Source organism: Prionailurus viverrinus, chromosome A1, assembly GCF_022837055.1.
Source record: "Prionailurus viverrinus isolate Anna chromosome A1, UM_Priviv_1.0, whole genome shotgun sequence".
In the NCBI taxonomy this organism is placed as follows: domain Eukaryota; kingdom Metazoa; phylum Chordata; class Mammalia; order Carnivora; family Felidae; genus Prionailurus; species Prionailurus viverrinus.
The window spans coordinates 19,143,304-19,159,170 of record NC_062561.1 but is presented as its reverse complement, the minus strand read 5'-3'; the positions used below and the strand labels follow the sequence as shown (position 1 = coordinate 19,159,170).

General features: G+C 39.1%; 1 protein-coding gene across 8 annotated transcripts in view; it reads left to right on the top strand.

Moving 5' to 3' along the window:
* Positions 1 to 15,867, top strand: part of LOC125173614 (phosphatidylinositol 3,4,5-trisphosphate 3-phosphatase TPTE2-like) — a 171,052-nt gene that overhangs the window by 58,807 nt on the left and 96,378 nt on the right. For all 8 annotated transcript variants that reach the window (XM_047872981.1, XM_047872974.1, XM_047873017.1 and 5 more), the window contains one exon: positions 15,253 to 15,300. In XM_047872981.1, the coding sequence (XP_047728937.1) occupies positions 15,253 to 15,300 (48 nt within the window). The remainder of the gene's footprint in view (positions 1 to 15,252; positions 15,301 to 15,867) is intronic.

Genomic DNA, 15,867 nt, shown 5'->3' with positions numbered 1-15,867 from the left:
CTTCACCTAGGTCATTCATTTTCCCACCAACCTGTCCTCTGGTAATCCAGTTAAGAGTCTGTTTTTTGGTTGGTCTCTTTGTTCCCCTTTGTTTGTTTCTTAAATTCCACATAGGAGTGAAATCATATGGTATTTGTCTTTCTGTGACTTACTTCACTTAGCATTATACTCTCTAGCTCCATCCATGTCATTGCAAAAGGGAAGATTTCATTTCTTTTTATGGCTGAATAATATTCTGTTGTATGTATATACACATCTTCTTTATCCATTCATCTATCAGTGGACCCTTGGGCTGCTTCCATATCTTGGCTATTGTAAATAATGCTGCAGTAAACATAGGGGTGCACATATCTTTTCAAATTGGTGTTCCATATTCTTTGGGCTAATACCCCATAGTGCAATTACCGGATCACAGTGTAGTTCTTTTTTTTTAATATTTTGAGGAAACTCCATACTGTTTTCCAGAGTGGTTGTACAGTTTGCATTCCCATCAATAGTGCATAAGCATTCCTTTTTCTCCACATCCTCCCCAACACTTGTTGTTTGTGTTATTGATTCCAGCCATTCTGACAGTGGGGAGGTATTATCTCATTGATTTTCATCTCCCTGATGCCTTGGGATGTTGAGCATGTTTTCAAGTGTCTGTTGGCCATCTGTATGTTGTCTTTTGAGAAATGTCTGTTCATATCTCCTGCCCATTTTAAATTGGATTACTTGTTTTTTTTAGTGTTGAGTTGTAGAAGTTCTTTGCATATTTTGGATACTAACCCTTTATCAGCTGTGTCACTTGCAAACATCTTCTCCCATTCCATAGGTTGCCTTTTAGTTTTGTTGATTGTTTCCTTTGCTATGCAGAGCTTTTTATTTTCATGTAGTCCCAATAGTTTATTTTTGCCATGCTTATATGTGTTTAAAAATACATTTGTTCCTTAGTGATGTATTATGAATATATTTCCAGGTTAATAAAATACACATATACATTTGATTATATATTTTTAACATTTCAAAATTTTTACTGAGGTTCTGCCAATAGCTGAGTTGATTTACTTTAACATTTTTAACAGCTGTGTAATAAATTTGTCATGGCATAGATGTGCCATAATTTATTTAAATAGATATTGCTGGACATAGTTTACAACTTTTACTGTTGCAAAAAGTGACAAATATTTGAGACCAAATCTCTGTGTGTTATCATTTCCTTATGATAAGTTCTTAGAAGTGGAATTCTGTGTCAGAAGAAATGCTTATGAGGCTATTGATATTGATAAGCTCTCCTACACCAAGATACAGAGCTATGCATTTCCTCCCTACCCACACTAGTCATCTTTGATCTTATCAATATTAGTAAATATGTTTGTTCTAATGTACATCTCTTTGACATACTTTTTTCATAGAGTTGAATTTCTTTATTGGCAAAATACCTTTGCCCATTTAAAATTGTGTTTTGTATCTCTGTTGTTGGGTTGAAAACTTAAATATACCGATCTTTATTATATCCTATATAGGGCAAGTAATTTTTCCCAGTTTCTCTAGCTTTTCACTATACAGAAACTTATAATTTTCATGCAATAGAATATATCTATACTTTATGATTCATGCCTTTAGGGTCATACTTAGAAAGTATCTACTCAAAATTTTCATATATACACCAAAATTTCTACTATATTTTGAAATTATTTTCTACATTTAAATGAAACATCTTCCCAGAATTTATTTTGCATTAAGGTATAAAGTGTAGGAATCTATTTTTCTCCCACGTGACTACTAGTTTTCCCACGTCAAAATTGCATCACCCTCCATTTTCTTTGCCCCATTTTAATTATCTTTACTGTGCTTATCACCCTATAACTTACGATGATACTTGCTTATTTACTGTATTTATGGTCTATCTTCACAACAAGAATGCAAGCACAATAAAGGAATAAATTTTTTTCTATTTTAATTGCTATCTGTATAGTGTCTAAAGCAGTTCCATGGCACATAGTAGGCGTTCAATGAGTTTGGTTGAATCAATTAACCCTTTTTTGAAAAAATTTATCTTTTTCAATGATTTTTAAGTCCCTTTCTATTATATTATGAATCTTTGCATACTTGTTGCTTCCAGAATCTATTTTATTCCATGATTTTACTAGCTTGTTGAAAACATTACAGTTTTCACACATTAAAGTATAATTTACAGCACACTAAGACATTTTTTTAACTTAAGATACAACTTATATGTGATGAATTTCATGCATTTTGTGGCAATTCTGTGAGTTTTGACTAATACATTCATGTAACCACCACCATAATCATGATAAGAATGATTCTAACATGCCCTTAAAATTTCTCAAGTCCCTTTGTGTTCAGCTCCTCCTACAACCCAGCCTGTGGCAATCACTGCTGTTTTCTGTCCTTATAGTGTTACCTTTTCCAGAATGTTATTTAATGGATTTGAGCAGAATTGTAGCCTCTTACATGTAGCATAATGTATTGGAGATTTAACCATATTAATACATGTGTCAGTAGTCTGTTTCTTTTTGTTCCTGACTTGTATTCCACTATTTGAACATAACCATATTTTCTTATCCATTCAGTCATTAATGGCCATTTGTATTATTTCCAGTTTGGGCCTGTTACGAATAATGTGGTATGAACATTTGTGAGCAAAGCTTTGTGTAGACATAAGTTTCATTTATCTTTGGTGAATACTGAGGAATAGAATTGCTGAATCTTGGGGCATCGCCACCTGGGTGGGTCAGTCAGTTAAGTATCCGCAGCCACCAGTGGCCCTTCCCTTCCTTGCATGGCCAGTGTTTTTGAGGAGATCAAGGCCTGCCACCAGGATACCCTTCATTACAAGGGAGGTGCCCCAGAGCCCCTGACTTTGAACACTGAACAGCATTTTTTCTGCATATTCTGCTTGATAGGAATATGGAGAGAGGATGGGATCTCTACATTCTCAAGATAGTGATTAACAGGCATTTGGGTTATGTTTGCATGAACTAGCTATCCAGCATGTACCATATATTCCATCCCAGCACACCCTGAATGGCCTATACATTCTTTACGTGCTCCTCTTCCATGATGTTCCTGGGACCAGGTATGCTGAGGTGCGCTGCAATCAAATCCCACAGCAACAGTATAAGCCACAACATCCAAATAATAGAACACAAATAGCTAAGAAACTACAAAAAACATTTTTCCAGGAAGAAGGCAAGTGCTTTATTTAAACAAGCACTAGCAAGATCAGTGTCCAGAGAATCAATAGCTTTAATATGTGTGTTTAAACTAGCCATGGCTTGAGAAATGTGGAATAGTCAGGTATATACGTGCTGCAATCTGCCTTGATGATGACATATGTCAGAAACCATCCTACTTTGCAGAACTACTTTTCTCATTTGGAAACCCTCCCTGGTAAGGAGGATGATTACCTTATGCTTGGAATTAAAGGTGGCAACCATGCATTTGGCTAAGGTCTGCACCCACCATTTTATGTCAGTTGTGGCCACAGAGGGGAGAGAGTGGACAGGGGATGGAACCATCAAGATGATCTGTTGGTTCTATATCGGGCCCTGACCACCTCCCAGTTGGTAGGCTTCTCCTGTAACTGGGTGAGTATACAGCCTGGCAGGTAGGGCCACCCCTAGGTGCAGCACCTAGTCTAGTTATAGGTTAAGTAGGGACAGCCATGAGTACCACATGCCCAGAGCCATCCCCACAGAGAGAGGAAGGCATCCACAGGAACGGATGCATGTTGTTTCCACAGCCAAGTATCAGCAGTGATGAGTATAGTGTTATTGCACTGTTGTGTGCATGTCCATCCTACGTTATGACCTATAGCATTTGTGGTCCTGTTGTGCCTCACTATGCACCATGGGGCCACTCCCATAATTTGCACCTGGGTTGCAGTTAATCATCCCAAGCCATCCCAATGGCATATTCCATTGGCAGAGTCTTATTTATTCCCATATCGATTGGAAAATTTTGTCCTTTGTGTCTTCCTGGGTGGGAAGCCTGAACACTTAGCGAATATGGGTCAGTCCGGGTAGGGGCCCTAAAGGTGTTACACCAAGGGTAGAAGCCTTCCCAAATGCTGAGGCTGGCGGCTTGGATTCCCCAGAGGAGGCCCATGGTCGCTGATAGGGGGAGTTCACTATACACCCAACAGTTGGTCTTATTCTGTAGAGAAGCTATAGTCAGGGCCCACTCGGTAAACAGGTTTCTTATGCAGAATCTAAGGGCAAAAAGTAAGCTGTTGAGTAGGCACCAGAAAAGGAAAGTCCCAGTTGTCTAATAGAATGCAGGAAGTGGTGGTGTTCTGAGATAACCCCACCCTTGGCTGCAGTTTAGCTCCAGGTTTGCAGTACCAAATTGTTTGTTCCCCTTCTGCTACAAGGTGGGTCAAATCTGAAAAGGTTATGGGGGTAAAACAATGCTCCACATGGCAATTATGATAGTGTCCCTTTTTTATGAGAGGCCTAGGGATGTTTTCATTGTTTTCAGTGGAGTGGGGTGAAGAAATGGGGTGATGGTTAGGACCTGTTCTATCCCTATCCCTATAGGGCCAAAAACCCAAAACACTGTGGACTTGTTTGCCATTTCCAGGGACAGGCAATTACATGTTCCCCTGTAAATAGATCTTGTGGCAAGGGCAGTAAAAGGTTCCCTTGTGTTCCTACCTGCAGCATAGAACATCTTTCCTGCATGCTGTCTACTTATATTTCTAAGGGTGACATCAGGCCCTTGCGTGAGTATAGGCACTGGGTCAACTGGAATGTACATGTTTGTTTAATGTCCATATAGCTGTTGACAGGTGATGTGTCCAAAAGGCCAGTGAATGGGTTTCTAGTTAGTTGTTTCAACAGGCCACTCCTGCATTCTATCAACCCAGCTGGGGTGGGATTGTATGGTAGATGGAAATGCCAATGGACGTCTTGAGCTTTTGCCCGCACTTGCACTTCATGTCCTCTGAAGTGGGAGCCTTAATTGCCGTCAGGGTCAGTGGGCACCCTGTATGCAGCACACAGCTGTTCCAGGCCACAGATGGTGGCCCTCTGTGTGGTACATTTACTGGGGTTGGCTTGCAGGTGTCCTGAATAAGTGTCACACATGTCAAAACATAACAGCAGCCATCAGAGAGAGGCAGGGGACCAATATAGTCAATCTGCCATCTCTGAATGGGGTTCCCCCCTCTCCACTATCTGTCTGGTGTCTCTCAGTAAAGGTCATAGTCAATCCTGGGCACAGGTTGGGCCTTCTTGGCAGATGGTTGCAATGTCTTTGTCATGCAGCAGCAAGCCCCAGTTCTTAGCAATGGCCCACAACGTCTGTTGTCCTCGATTTCTCATGTTGTGTAGCCAGGTGGCAGTGTCTTCCATTGGAATGTCTTCTAGGAGGTGGATGCAGCCCAATTCATCAGCCTATCGGTTACCAGGTGGGGTGTGTGCATCTACGTGGTAAACAGTAATGTTGACCTCATGTGCATTGGAGTTCTACATGTTGTTTCCCAAAGTGGTCACCCTGCCACCATCTAATCCTGTGCCTCCCATTGGAGAAGCCAATGGCTGGTCCCTTGTAGATTCCCAGCTATCTATTCATAGAACAGTGGAATCAGGCTCATGGAACAATACCATCTATGCTGTTTGCAATTCAGCCCACTGCAGTGGGCTACTGTGTCCAGTGCCAGAATCTTTCCAGACACTTTCAGTTGAGGGTTGGATGGCAATAGCTGTCAAGGTGCAGGGGTCACCTCTTGTTGACTCTTCAGTGTACAGGCATGCTCAGGGATCGGTCCACCTCCTTTCTGCATAAAGAGTGGCAGCTGAGGTGGCTTTGCTGCCTCAGCTAGCTAATGGCTGTCCTTCAGAGGTGACATGAGTCACAAGGCCAAGAATGGAGTACAGATCTACAATAAGAGGGATGTTTATCAAGGTACTATGTTGTTGCAAGAAGACATGCCATTTGGGTACAGTCTGGATTTTTGGGCAATGCCTGACTTGGACTCTTGAAATGTATCCTTTAGCCATCCTGCTATAGGGTACTGAATGTGAATGGTCACCGGGATTCTTTTAGTCATGTCTTCTACTTGCTGTAAGGCCTGGTAAGTAGCACACAGGTGTTCTAAAATGCAATACCACATTGCGGCTTCTTTCCGTAACTGTGACCGGAAACCTAACAGTATGCATTTGTGCCCTTGCCATCGCTACAAGTTCCATCTAAACCCCTTCTGGGTGACCGGCTGCATCCATTCAAATGGTTGTCCCTATACACAAACACCTAAGGCTTGGACCTGTTTAACAGCCACCTTGGCTTGAATGCTTCTCTTTCCTTTGAGGACCAGTCCCACTGGGATTCCGTTTTTACCAATCTGTGAAGGGGCTGAAGCACTTGAGCCAAGTGAAGGATAAATGGACACGAATACCCTAAGAAACCTAGGGAAGTTTGCAACTGCTTTGAGGTGGTGGGACATGGATATTTTACTAATAACTGCTGCAGGAACAAGTTTTTTTTAAATTCCGGTATAATTAACATACAGTGTCATATTAGTTTCAGGTGTACAATATAGTGATTCAACAAGTCTATACATTCCTCAGCTCTTGTTATGATAAATGTACTTTTTAATCCCCTTCACCTATTTGACCCATCCTCCACCTACCTCTCATCTATAACCATCAGTTTGTTCTCTATATTTAAGTGTCTGGTGTTTTGTCTCTTTATTTCTTTAAAAAATTTTTTTTAGGTTTATTCATTTTGAGAGAGAGAGAGAGAGAGAGAGAGCGAGCTAGGGAGAGGCAGAGGAAGAGGGAAAGAGAGAAAGAATCCCAAGCAGGCTCTGCACTGCCAGTGCAGAGCCCAGTACAGGGCTTGAACCCACAAACTGTGAGATCATGACCTGAGCCAAAACCAAGTCAGATGCTTAACCGATTGAGCCACCCAGGGACCCCTTGTCTCTGTTTGTTTGTTTGTTTTGCTTCTTAAATTCCACATTTGGTATTTGTTTTTCTCTGGCTTATTTTACTTAGCATTATACTCTCTAGATCTGTCCAGGTTGTTGCAAATGGCAAAATTTCATTTTTTATGGCTGAATGATACTCCATTTTGTATATATTCCACTTCTTCTTTAGGCATTCATCTATCAATGGACACTTGGCTTGCTTTCACAATTTGGCTATTGTGAATAATGTTGCAGTAAACATTCAAATTCATATTTTTGGGGTAAATACTCAGTTGTAGAATTAATGGATCATATGGTAATTCTATTTTTAGCTTTTTGAGGAACATCCATCTGTTTTCCACAGTGGCTGCACCAGATGGTATTGCCACCTACAGTGCTTGAGGGTTCCTTTTTAGCCACAGCCTCACCAACACCTGTTTCTTGTGTGCTTGATTTTAGCAATTCTGACAGGTGTGAGGAGATAGGTCATTGTGGTTTTGATTTGCATTTCCCTAATAATAAGTGATGTTGAGCATCTTTTCATGTATCTGTTGGCTATCTGTATGTCTTGTTGGAGAAATGTCTTCTGCCCATTTTTTAATTGGATTGTTTGGGGTTTTTTGGTGTTGAGTTGTATAAGTTCTTTATATATTTTGGATACTAACCCTGTTTTTCAGGTATGTAATTTGCAGATATCCTTTCACATTCAGACAGTTTTCTTTTCATTTGGTTGATTGTTTCCTTGACTCTACAAGAGCTCTTAATTTTGATGTTGTCCAAGTTGTTTCATTTTGCTTTGGTTTTCCTCACGTTAGGTGACATATATAGAAAAATGTTGCTATGGCTGATCTCAAAGAAATTACTGCCTATGTTTTCTTCATTGAACTTTATAATTTGAGGTCTCATATTTAGGCCCTTAATCTGTTGTGAGTTTGTTCATGTGTGTGGTGTAAGAAAGTGGTCCAGTTTCACTCCTTTATATGTAGCTGTCCAGTTTTCCTGACACCATTTGTTGAAGAGACAATCTTTTCCCCATTGTATATGCTTGCCTCCTTTGTTGTAGATTAATTTACCATAAAAGCATGGGTTTATTTCTGGGCTCTCTGTTCTGTTCCCTTTGCCTGTCTGTTTTTGTGCCAATACTATACTGTTGTGATTGCTACAACTTTGTAGTGTATCTTGATATCTGGGATTATGACACTTCCAACTTTGTTGTTGTTTGTCAAGATTGATTAGGCTATTTGATGTCTCTTGTGGTCCCAAACAAATTTTTAGGATTATTTGTTCTAGTTCTGTGAAAAGTGCTTTTGGTGCTCTGATAGGGATTACATTAAATATGTAGATTGCTTTGGGTAGTATGGCTATTTTAACAATATTTGTTTTCCCAGTCCATGACCATGGAATGGTTTCCATTTGTTTGCTTTCCTTTTTTCATCGATGTTTGATAGTATTCAGAGTACAGGTCTTCCATCTCCTTGGGTAAGTTTATTCCTAGGTAGTTTACTCTTGTTGGTGCAGTTACAAATGGGATTGTTTTCTTAATTTGTCTTTCTGCTACTTCTTTATTAGTGTATAGAAGTGCAACAGATTTCTGTATATTAATTTGGTATTGTGGGACTTTACTGACTTTATCAGTTATAGTAGTTTTGGTGGAGTCTTTAGGGTTTTCTGTATATAGTTTTAGGTCATCTGTAAGCAGAGACTCTAATCTTCTCTTTACCAATTTAAATTCCTTTTGTTTCTTTTTTCTTGTCTGATTGCTGTGGCTAGGACTTTCAGTACCATGTTGAATAAAAATGGCGAGAGTGGACATCCTTGTCTTGTTCTATATCTTAGAGGAAAAGCTCTCAGTTTTCACCACTGATTATGATGTTATTGTGGGTTTGTCATATATGGCCTCTATTTTATTGAGGTATGTTCCCTCTAAAGCTACTTTTATTGAGTTTTTATCATAAATGTATGTTGTATTTTATCAGGTGCCTTTTCTGCATCAATTGAAATAGCCATATATATTTGATCCTTTCTCTGGTTGATATGTTGTATCACATTGATTTGTGAATATTGGCCCACTCTTGCATCCCTGGAATAAATCCCACTTGATTGTGGTAAAAAAAATTTTAATGCATTGTTGGATTTGATTTGTTACCATTTTGTTGAGGAATTTTGCGTCTGTGTTCATCAAGATATTGGCCTCTAATTCTTTTTTTTGTAGTGTATTTATCAGGTTTTGGTATCAGGATAATGCTGACCTTATAGAATGAATTTGGAAGCTTTCCTTCCTCTTCTATTTTTAGAATAATTTGAGAAGAATAGGTATTAACTCTTCTTTAAATGTTTAATAGAGGGACGCCTGAGTGGCTCAGTTGGTTGAGCAACTGACTTCGGCTCAGGTCTTGATCTCACAGCTCGTGAGTTCGAGTCACACGTCGGGCTCTGTGCTGACAGCTTGGAGCCTGGAGCCTGCTTCAGATTCTGTCTCCCTCTCTCTCTGCCCCTAACCAGCTCACATTCTGTCTCTGTCTGTCTCAAAAATAAATAAACATTTAAAAAAATTTTTAAAAGGTGTTTAATAGAATTCCCCTGTAAATCCATCTGGTCCTGGGCTTTTGTTTATCAGGAGTAGTTTCAATTACTGAATCAATTTCATGCTAGTAATTGGTCTGTTCAAATTTTTGATGTCTTCCTGATTCAGTTTTGGGGTGTTATGTTTCTAGTAATTATCCAGTTCTTGTAGGTTGTCCAGTTTGTTGCATATAATTTTTTATGATATTCTCTTATAATGGTATTTTTTTGTGTTGGTCATTCTCTTCCCTCCTTCATTTCTGAATTTATTTGCATGCACTCGCCCTTGTGTGTGCTCTCTTGCTCTTGCTTTCCCTCTCTCCCTCTCCCTCCCTCTCTCTCTCTCTCTCTCTCTCTCTCTCTCTCAGTCTGACTAAAGGTTTACCAATTTTGTTGATCTTTTCAAAGAATCAGCTTCTGCTTTCATTTATCTGTTCTACTGTTTTTGTTTTTGTTTTAGTCTCCATTTCACTTATTTCTGCTCTAATCTTTATTATTTCTTTCCTTCTACTGGCTTTGGGCTTTGTCCTTTTTCCAGTTCCTTTAGGTGTAAGGTTAGGTTGTTCATTTGAGATATTTTGTGGTAGTTGAGGTGGGCCTGTATTGTTATAATCTTTCCTCTCAGAACAACTTTTGTTGCATCCAAAATTTATTTCTGGTTTCACACCATTGTGGTTGGAAAAGATGTATGATATGATTTCAATCCTTTTGAATTTGTTGAGATTTGATTTGTGGCCTAACATGTTATCTATTCTGGAGAATGTTCCATCTGCACTCCAAAGGAATGTATATTGTGCTGTTTTAGGATGGAGTGTTCTGAATATATGTGTTAGGTCCATCTGATCCAATGAGTCATTCAAAAACCACAGTTTCCTTGTTAATTTTCTGTCTGGATAATCTGTCCATTGATGTAAATGGGGGTATTAAAGTCCCCTACTATCATGCTATTACTCTCAATTTCTTGCTTTATATATGTTAATAGTTGCTTTATGGATTTATGTTCTCCCAAGTTGAGTGCATAATTTATATTTGGGTGCATACAGTTATGTTTTCTTGTTAGTTTGTTCCCTTTATCATTATGTCTCTTTGTCTCTTTGTTTAAAGACTTTTTTTTAATGTAAGTATTGCTATCCCAGCCATTTGCTTCCATTTGTATGGTAAATGTTTTTCCATCCCCTCACTTTCAATCTGTATGTCTTTAGATCTGAAATGAGTCTCTTGTAGGCAGCATATAGATAGATATTTTTATCCATTCAGTCACTCTATGTTTTTTTATTGGAAAATTTAGTTCATTTACATTTTAAGTAATTATTAATAGGTATATGTACTTATTTGTTTTATAGTTGTTTTTGTAGTTCTTCTCTGTTCCTTCTCTTGCTCTCTCCCTTGTGGTTTGATGTCTCATTTAGTGATATCCTTGGATTCCTTTCTCTTTATTTTTTGCATAATCTATTACAGCTGTTTGATTTGTGATTATTAGTTTCATGTATAACATCTTATGCACATAGCAGTCTATATTAAATTGGTGGTTGCTTAAGTTTGAACCCTTTCTAAAAGCACTAAATTTTTACACACGCTGTGTTTTATGTATATGATGTCATACTTTGCATCCTTTTATTTTGTGAATCCCTTGAATGATTTTTATAGATATATTTGATTTTGCTGCTTTTTGCTTTAACCTCCATACTGGCTTTATAAGTAACTAGTCTACTTACTATGTTTGTATTTACCTGTGGAATTTTTTCCTTTCATAATTTTCTTACTTTTGATAATGGCCTTTTCCCTCCACTGAAAGAATTTCCTTTAACATTTCTTGTAAGACTTGCTTAGTAGTAATGAACTCCTTTCACTTTTGTCTGGGAAACTCTTGCTCTCTCCTATTCTGAATGACAGCCATGCTGGGTAGAATATTTTTGACTGTAGGTTTTTTTCCTTTCAGCACTTTGAATATATTATGCCACTCTCTTCTTCCCTGCAAAGTCTCTGCTGAAAAACCAGCTGATAGTCTTATGGGATTTCCTTTTTATGTAACTGCTTTATTTTCCTTTGCTGCTTTGAAAAATCTTTTTATCACTACCTTTGGCCTTTTAAATGTTATATGTCATGGTGTGGAATTCTTTGTATTAATTTTGTTGGGAGATCTCTGTGCCTCCTGGATCTGGGTGCCTGTTTCTGTCCCCAGATATGAGCAGTTTTCAACTATGATATCCTCAAATAAATTTTCTGCCCCCTTGTCCCTCTCTTCTCCTTTTGGGATTCCTATAATGTGAATGTTACTATGCTTGATGATTTTGCTTGATTCCCTTAACCTATTCACATTTTTATTCTTTTGTGTTGTTGTTGTTAAGCTTGGTTGCTTTCTGTTATTCTATCTTCCAGCTTGCTAATCCATTCTTCTGCCTCTATTCTTTATTCCCTCTAGTGTTTTTTTTTAAATTTCAGTTATTGAGTTCTTCACTTCTGATTGGTTCTTTGTTATATTTTATATCTTTTTTATAGTTCTCCCTGAGGTCCTCCAGTCTTTTTTTTTTTTTCCAGTAAGTATCTTTGTGACCATTACTTAGACTTTTTTATCAGGCATATTGCTTATTTATGTTTCATTTTAGCTCTTTTGCTCTAGTTTTGTCCTGTCCTTTCATTTATGACATAGTCCTCTGTTCCCTTACTTTATCTAACTCACTGTGTTTGTTTCTATGTATCAGGAAAGTCAGTTATATCTCTTGACCTTGAAAGTAGTGGCGTTATGAATAAGAGGCTCCGTAGTGCCTGTTTACCAAAAATAGGTATCTCCTATGTGGATTGCATGCATTCTACTCTTGTGGTTAAGCCTCATTTCCTTTCAGTCAATGGCCTATGTAGCCTGTAGTCAATGGCCTATGTAGCCTGTAGTAAGCAGGGTGTGGTTCCTCTGCTGTTAAGGGGCCAGTCTGGGGCCGCTGTGGACTTGCAGTTGAGTGGTGTCAGCAGTCAGAAAAGATGCCTGGCTTCAACCCATTTGCTGGGACTGTAGTCACACTGAACTCAGGGCATTCGCCTTGTGTTGTACTGTGAGAAACTTTGGTTGGTGGGTGGGGCCTGCAGACTATCTAAATGCCTCCCCCCAGTTTATCTTCCAGAACTGTGGTGGCCCTAACTGTTGGTCTCTCTTCCTGTGCTGCCCCCTGGGAAGTTTTTATTGGTGGATGGCAATCACATCAGATGCCTGCCCCCAGTCCATCTGCTCAGGTGGCATGTACATTGGTTGACAGGGCACTCTGTACTGCCAGTTATAAGTTTCAACTGCTGGGACTGCAGTGGAATTGGTGTGTGTAGTTCTCTTCCCCTCTCTCAGGGCAAATGCCACTTTGAAGGGAGCCCCTCTGAGTGGGGCATGTTGAATGTGGCAGATTCACAGGAGAACATGAGGGCCAGGTGCATAGGGTTAGCGAGGCAGGTGAAGAGTGTTCCCACTCGTTCCCACAAGTGCCAGGCTATCTAGGCTGGGGAGGGGGCAAATGGTCCCACTCTCCCTGGATCTCCCAGGGATCTCACTAAGGAGCCCTACTCTCTAGCACACACTCTGAGATTAGTAAATAAATCTCATTCACTGTACCCCAGGTATTTTTCAACCTGATGCTTCTATGCTTATCTTGGTGGGATTGTTTGTTGTTCTGGCTCTTTAAGGGCAAGGACTCAGTTTCCTATTACCCTCTGGCTCTCCCAGAACTAAGCCCACTGATTTTTAAAGTACTCTGAGTTAAGCCCTGCTGGTTGTACAAACTCACAAAGTTAAGCCCCACTGATTTTCAAAGCCAAATGTTTTGGAGACTCATCTTACCAGTGCAGGCCCCCCATGACTGGGGTACCTGCTGTGGAGTCTGCTCCTCTCCCTTTTCCAGGCAGGATCCTTCCTGTTGGTGGTTAGTCTCAGCAGGACTTTTGTTCCCGTCTGCATCTCCACTCCACATCCCCTTTTTCAATGTGGCCTCCTCTCTATAATGAACTGTGGAAAGTCTGTCCTGCCAGTCTTTGGGTCATTTTCTGGGTTAGTGACACTGATGTGGCTGCTATCCTGGTGTGCCCAAGGTGAGCTGAGTATCCTCCTACTCCAGCATCTTCCTAGAAGTCTCTAGATAACCTACAATATTAAAGCCATGCTATTAAGGAGAATTTCATGTTATTTATCCTTGGTTTTAGAATCATTTGTTTACATTGCCACATGCAACACTAACAATGATTATTTAGACTTAGTTCTGAATTTTTATGATTTCTTAACACGTTTTCCCTGTGAGGTATCTTCCTTATTCCTGAGTTCTTCATTTTGATTCATCGCTCAGTTGAGCACTTCTTTGAGTAATTGTTTTTAGGAGAGACGCATGCCTATGTTTTGAACTGTGGCATGTTGGGGGGTGTTTTTCTGTTCCTTTCAAATATGAACAGTGCTTCTCCTTCAAATGTGAACAGTTCTCCTATAGAATTACTGAGTTACAGTTCTTTCCCTGCAAACTCCACACACGTTGTTTAAAGCTATACACTTAACATGCTCTTTTTTTTAAGAATCTCAATTGTATATTTACTTGAAGTAGTTTGGGGAAGCCCTGAAAGAGGTAAGGGAATTAAAGCACCCCCTTTGTGCCTCATGATTCTCTGCATGGTTCTCTGTGGTCACTTTGTCAAGCAAGTTCCAGTTTATCATAATATTTCTTCACTACCCAGAGATCCGGTCTGTGTGGGATCAGAAGGGCATGCTTTAAGAAAATGGCAACCTCTATGCAATTCACCTCTTTTGGCCAATCAGGCACACATCCACATTATCCTGAGCTTCCTAAGCCTGGGCAGAGGTGGTGGATGCAGGTGGAGGAGGGAGAATTTGCAGAAAGGAGGAAGCCCTTATATCTCTGCTTTGCCATTCATCTGTGGCCAATTTTGGGAGTGCCCAGTTCTATTCAGCATATGTTCACTCCATTGTTTAGTTCAGTCTTGGGTACAGGCTATGAACACTGCTTTGACATTGATGCCACCGGAGAGGAGTTTGGGTCCCACATTGTAGGCATCTGCAGGGCAATAAATTGCTCCCCAGTGGCTACCTTGTCTCCAGCCATAGAGTAAAATGAAGCATAACTTGAAGGCCCCATCAAACAGGCTTCTCCTCCTCCTATTAATGGAAGGAGCCCAATCTCTACGGTGTTTCTCCTTTGAAATATATCTTACTAAAATTCTTTATCTCCAAAGTGCACTTGCACCCCCAATGTGATTCTCATTAATGGTTAACTGTTGTGTTATGGGATATCTTTTTTCAAGAGATGAACATTATAGGACAAGAGTATCATTTATTCCCTACCTATCCCTGAAGTCCTTTATTTGGCTGCTGTGGAAACAGACCTGGCCAAGGTTTGATAACTTGCACAGGATCCCTCAGCTCATCTATGGGAGAGCTGGAATGCCTATCTCTCTACCACGCCTTTCTGTCTCTACATTATCTTGCTTTAGTTGATGACCCCAACTTAATATTACCATAAAATTGGGATTGGGGCTTTGCAGGCAAGGGAAATACTACTAAACACAGTTGAGGGTTTTATTTGAATTTATTCCACATATGAAAACTTAAAAATCATGAAGCAGAACAATGAAAATCCTAGTAAACAGCATTTTGTTATGCAACTTCTGAAGAACTTTCTTTTAAAACTATGTTTCTAGAATCCTTTTTTATTGGCTAAATTCATATTCCATATTAGAAGAAATCTGTGATAAATTTGAATACTCTGGAATTTAATTTTTACTTCTTTTTGTTGCAGCATGATTAAGAGAATTGTATACTCACTTGTATCATCACTCACATTCAGGTATGTGAGACCCTAGAAAGGGAGGAAATTAAATATGCATAATATTTAATATTTTTAATAATAAAGGACCTGGGAGGGGGAAACACATTTTCACTGTCAGTATGTTGCTAAATAGCTCTTGTGCCCCATTTTATGTAACATAATTTGTATTGAAATTTTAGTTTCAGCTGAACATTGAGATATTCAAAGAAATGATATTTACCTAAGCCTAATAGTAACATATTAGTATGTTTTTTCTGCCTGTAAAAGTAAAAATAATGAAGCATGCCTTTAAAAATTCTTTAAGTGTTTTTATTAGATACTTTATTTGTCTAGAAATACTCCTTAATTCTGGGACCATTTTACTCAGACTTCTTCTCTACATGATAGTAAGATTTATTTCATGCTATGATACAGAGTCACACAATATACTTGCTTCCTTTTAAATTTATAATATTTTAATTTGCATTGTAATTTTTAAAAAGTATTTTGAAGGCTAATGAATGTATCTTCATAGATTATACAAGTAGTGTACTCAGTTTATGAAGAATGTGTTTAGAATATATAAGAGGAAGGCTTAGGAGGTAC